The sequence below is a fragment of the Tenebrio molitor genome, chromosome 2 (assembly GCF_963966145.1).
Source record: "Tenebrio molitor chromosome 2, icTenMoli1.1, whole genome shotgun sequence".
In the NCBI taxonomy this organism is placed as follows: domain Eukaryota; kingdom Metazoa; phylum Arthropoda; class Insecta; order Coleoptera; family Tenebrionidae; genus Tenebrio; species Tenebrio molitor.
Genome location: NC_091047.1, coordinates 29,353,730 through 29,359,091, shown reverse-complemented (window position 1 = coordinate 29,359,091; position 5,362 = coordinate 29,353,730). Strand labels below are relative to the sequence as shown.

The following is a 5,362-nucleotide window of genomic DNA, read 5'->3' as shown; positions in this document are numbered from 1 at the left end:
AGCAATAATTATTTTAGTTGACTTGGTTAAAATGGTGTTGGATTATTAAATTGATCTTTTTATTATCAATGTAATTTCTTGATTAATCATGAAGAAAATAAATTTCTTTCTCGAAATCCCTTTAGCAAATTTCCAACAGACAAAAGAATTTTACTGGAATCAAATATGATTTAATGGATTTAAGGATGATCACAACAAAACAAAAAAACTAACTTTTCGTTTACGATAAAAGTATCATAACGTGTCATACCATATGAGATGAACAAATTGTTCAACGAAACGGTGGACCGACTTGGAAGACCCATCAAGTGAGTAATAGTATATTACATTACGAGAGTAGTAAAGAGTATATTACGTACAAGTGGATGAATTGCATACGAGCGACGAAGGAGCGAGTAATGTAAATCTACTCGTTACTACTCGAGTAATGTACTATAGTTTTTCTACGACCATTACTTACAGATACAACAGAAATGCATTATTTTAGCAGATGGTTTCATTGTATTAGAATTGTTTTCGAAATATACCAACAGTACATTCTCGGAAAAGGATTTTTCTACGACCATTACTTATAGATACTATTGAGGACACGGAAAACTGGGCAGATGTGTCATTCAGTTGTCAAAATTTCTAAACCATACCTTAACTAAAGCTTAAGCTTAAGTTAATTTGACAGTTTTTTGAAAATATCAATCATAATGAGAATGACGGTAAAGGTGCATTTACATTGACACTTTTTGAAATGACAATAACAGACTGCCCAGGATTCCATGTCCCTCATTGTAGGTACAACAGAAATGAATTATTTGAGCAGATGGTTTCATTGTATTGGAATTGTTTTCGAAATTGTTATTCTTTTCTTTAAATTTATAAATGTTTGATAAACACTCTGTCGCGAAATTTTTTGGCAGCAGATTGTTGGTTGGAATTTTGAGCATTTCCATTATTTCAGGCGGCGCGGCGTACGCATTTCATCCTCGCTTGCGCTGAACATTTTGCAGCTAAAATTGATTTCACTTAGTTAAGAAGCAAATAATATTGTTATACCTTTTATTAAATAACGATCACGCTACGAGATGAAAATGTCAATTGAAATAAATCTTAACTGTCACTGAACGGCCGTTGCTTAGCAACGGTCATAGGTGCTCCCATCATAATTTGGCTAAATCGTAAAATTCCCTAACAAGTAGTGGGAGGAGTTAATTTACTGTACACGTACGTAAGGAAGCGTTTACTAGAGGGGTTGTTGGTGCGATTTTCGCTATTTACACTAGCGGTCGTAGAAAAAATAAAGTTATGACACGACTGTCATATGTGTTTTATCTGCTATCAATTGTTATCGAAAGAAATCATTATAATTAGGACCCGGATTTTAGGCAAAATGGACTATTTTTATTTTTTAAGGCACATGTATGAAACTTGTCTATAAATGATTTCTGGCTTAATTAGAGTAATTAGAGCCATATTTGATTCTGCCTATTCGGCCTAAAATGCCCTTTAAATACCTATTTTACCTTTTAACTGCCTGAACATGCCTAAAATGACCAAAAATCAATTTCATTTTTGCGGTTTTTTCCCAATTTTCGAATTCTGGGAAGTTTACGGTATTGAAAATGTAAAAGTGGTACCTCAATAAAATTTACAATGCTTTATGATTTTAAAATTTAAGGAGATGTAATTACTGAAATGTACAAAGTGCAGTACAATACAGGAATTACTTTTTCGCTTTTACGGTTGGGACCATGATGTCAGCGGTAAATACTCCGACAATACCTAAGTACCACAAACCATTAGACTGGACTGGCATAAATTACAGAGTTTATCTGTTTGCCTCTGTTCGAAGGGGTGCAGGTATACGCGGTCTAATGTTTTCTGATACTTAGGTATTGTTAGAAGCTTTAACGTTTATAAAATGGTCCTTGCCATAAAAACGAAAATTAAAATCCCGAAGTGAAACAATAAGAGAAACCTTAAGGGTGTCATTTTCTAAAAATTTAAGAAATATAAAATTAACCATCTCCTCTGAAATTTGGTGGGAGACGTAAATATAAGCATTACAAATTTGTCATTTCTCGTTTACTTTATCTCCGTGCAGTGGTCGTGTTTCTTGTGAACCTGTTTAAAGTGAACATAATGCCGAAACAAAAAATTAGTTTACGCGAAAAAATATTACAGTGGACAAGCAAGAAAGATTTATATGAAATAAAATCAACCCGAGAAATGTTTTGTAAAGCTTGTGGTAAACTGGTAAGTTAAGCATAACTAAAAATATGTCATTTTATATTTTTTACTTATTTGAAAATTTTATTTTTTGTAGTTTATATGCGAAAAAAAATGTCACTTGCAACAGCATGAGCAAACGGCCATCCATAAAGAGAACATTATGACACCGCTTCGGCAAACGTTGCTGACACAGAACTTGGAGGAATCGGCAAATAGTACATTCAATATGGAACTTTGTAACGTCTTTTTAGCTGCCAATATACCATGGCACAAACTACAAAATCCTGCGTTTCAGAATTTTCTGACAAAATATTGTGGTAGAAAAATTCCGGATGAGTCTACTTTACGGAAAAATTATTTACCAAAATGCTACAAAGATGTATGAACATACTATCTTTTAATATTTATTTTAAAATTATTTTCACTTTTAGACTATTGACCGCATTCGGAATGAGCTGGATCCTTTTAACATATGGGTTTCAGTTGACGAAACAACAGATGCACTTGGGCGATATGTGGCGAATTGTCTGGTTGGGAAACTTTCAGAAGATGAACCTGGAAAATCTTATCTTTTGGCGTCTAAACAATTAGAAAGAACAAATCATGAGACAATAGCTAGATTCGTAAATCAATCTTTAGGTAAGGGTTTTTCACTTTTTTAAATTTATTTTGATTTAAAATTTCTATGCGTAGAAATCTTGTGGAGTACCAGAGTTGTTGCTGAAAAGTTTCTTTTGTTTGTAACGGATGGAGCACCATATATGATAAAATCTGGTAGACACCTTAAGGTGTTTTATCCAAAAATTGTGCATGTCACATGCTTAGCGCATGCTTTAAATCTAGTGGCTGAAAAAATTCGCTATCAATATGAAGATGTGGATAATTTAATTTCGAACGTGAAAAAAATTTTCGTTAAGGCACCTTTGAGAGTTGAAATGTACAAAGAAAAACTAAAAGAAATGCCACTGCCTCCACAGCCAATTTTAACACGATGGGGAACATGGCTTCAGGCTGCTATGTTTTACAGCGAACACTTTGATTCCATTAAAGAAGTAAGTATATAAAAGATAAGCAAATTAATTGATTGTTAAACTGTTTTTAACTACTCACAGGTTGTCATGTCCTTTGATGGAAGTTCTGCTGTTGCTATTCAAAAAGCACAGTCTATAATGAAGAAACCCGGAATAAAAAACCAATTAATTTATGTTCGCAGTAATTTTAAAATAATCTGCGAAAGTATTACTCAATTGGAAAAAAATGGGTTACCTTTAACCGATTCAATCAAAATTGTTGAAAACGTATTTACCTCCCTAAAAAAATCTCCAGGCCCTGTAGCAGCAGTAGCATTAAAAAAACTTGAAGATGTTACTGAAAAAAATCCTGGATACAAATTTCTTCTAGAATTGGCAAGAATTTTTAGAGGTGAAGATGTGCCGGAACATGACACCAAAATGGAAGAAATTTATTACAAATTTGCGCCCATTACCTCTTGCGAGGTAGAAAGAAGTTTTTCAAAATATAAGTCCATTTTGGTGGATAACCGACAATGTTTTAAAGTAGAAAATTTAGAGCAATATCTTGTATGCAATGTAAATACGTAACAATGTAAATAACTAACAAACTTGTAGTATTGTATATTAATTAATAAAAAATAATTAGTAAATATCTTGTTGTGTGTACCTACTTAAAACTTTAAAAACACATTTTTTAATTTAATTAACCACAACTTTAAGGACCTAGTATGGCTTATTTTCAGTTTTAAGGGACTATTTGCAGTAGTTTAAGGGACTATTTTAGGCACCTATTTCCGACTTTTTAATTGCCTAAAATCCGGGCCCTAATTATAATCATCAGAAAAAATAATAATATACAAACTAGAGCAATATGCTGGATACACTTTTTATTTCAATTAGGCTTCTGGGCCACGGTGAAAATATTGATAATACATACCAAGAAATCATTTCCTCTGACATCGAATTTGCAGTAAATGTGAATAGTGTAACTTTGATACCAAAGAAAATGACAAAAACACAAAATGTTACCTTGTACATTACTTTACTGCACTTGTGCGATTAAGTATGTCGTTACAACATTTAAATGGATATAATAAAATTTGACATTATGTACTGTATTTACAGATTTCTACAGCAACAAAGATTCGTGCATTTAGTTAAAATTTTCAAAAAATTATCATCACTTACAATCGATTGCAAAAAAATCGAGTACATCATAAAAATCAAGAACAGTGAATTTTCCTGTTTTTAACAAATCAGGCTTTTCTGACTTTTAATGGCAGGCTTTTTCAAATAAAGTCCATTCACGTTGGATTTTCCTAGTGGATTTATATGGGATTATGTGGAATTATATGGGATTATGTGGAATTATTTGGGATTATTTGGAATTTGTGATCATTTGGAATAGAGATTCCACGGAAATTATGAAGGATTCCATAAGAATTATGAGGTATTCCATGATGAGAAAATATTTGTAGATACCTATCGTACCATATAATCAACAAAATTTTATAAAGAACGATCAAATTAATTTGTAATCGAATTATCTATGAATCCGAAATCGTATGTCGATACTTGAACTCCACGCTCCAATAAACACAGCTTGAAACACATGTTAGATCTCGTCATATCAATCGCAAAAGACATACGGATTCAAATCCATGGATGACTCGATTACAAATTAATTTGATCGCTCGATATAATACAGGGTTATTCTAAATGATTGTAGTCGAAGTAGGCGTGAAAACTGAATGTAAAATTTATGGTTGCCGCTCCACATAAAAAAATCATCAAAATGATGTGTTAAATTGGGTGCAAAACAACTCAATATTTTTAAAATTGATTGTAGAACTACTCAATATTTCTGGATTCAATCGTTAATTTAACAAAAATAAACAAAACCCTCATCACCGCACTTTTCACTTAAAAAATGACAAATACAGCGACACAACTGACAGTTCACATGAAAGCGGCAAAAACGTAATAACATGGGCATGGCCTACTTCGACTACAATCATTTAGAATAACCCTGTATTTTATAACGGGTGACTATTAAAATTTTCACTTAGAGTTGGCTATGGAACATTCTTTGTTTTCCGTTGCACCTTAGACACTGATAAGGTTGA

The 5,362-nt window shown here is 32.5% G+C and overlaps 1 protein-coding gene across 1 annotated transcript; it reads left to right on the top strand.

Moving 5' to 3' along the window:
- The first annotated feature begins 1,370 nt into the window (after positions 1 to 1,370).
- Positions 1,371 to 3,886, top strand: LOC138124280 (uncharacterized). Its single transcript, XM_069039263.1, has 4 exons — positions 1,371 to 2,602; positions 2,655 to 2,862; positions 2,917 to 3,275; positions 3,336 to 3,886. The coding sequence occupies exons 1-4, from the start codon at positions 2,384 to 2,386 to the stop codon at positions 3,822 to 3,824; spliced, it is 1,275 nt and encodes a 424-aa protein (XP_068895364.1). The 5' UTR covers positions 1,371 to 2,383; the 3' UTR covers positions 3,825 to 3,886.
- The last annotated feature ends 1,476 nt before the right edge of the window (positions 3,887 to 5,362 follow it).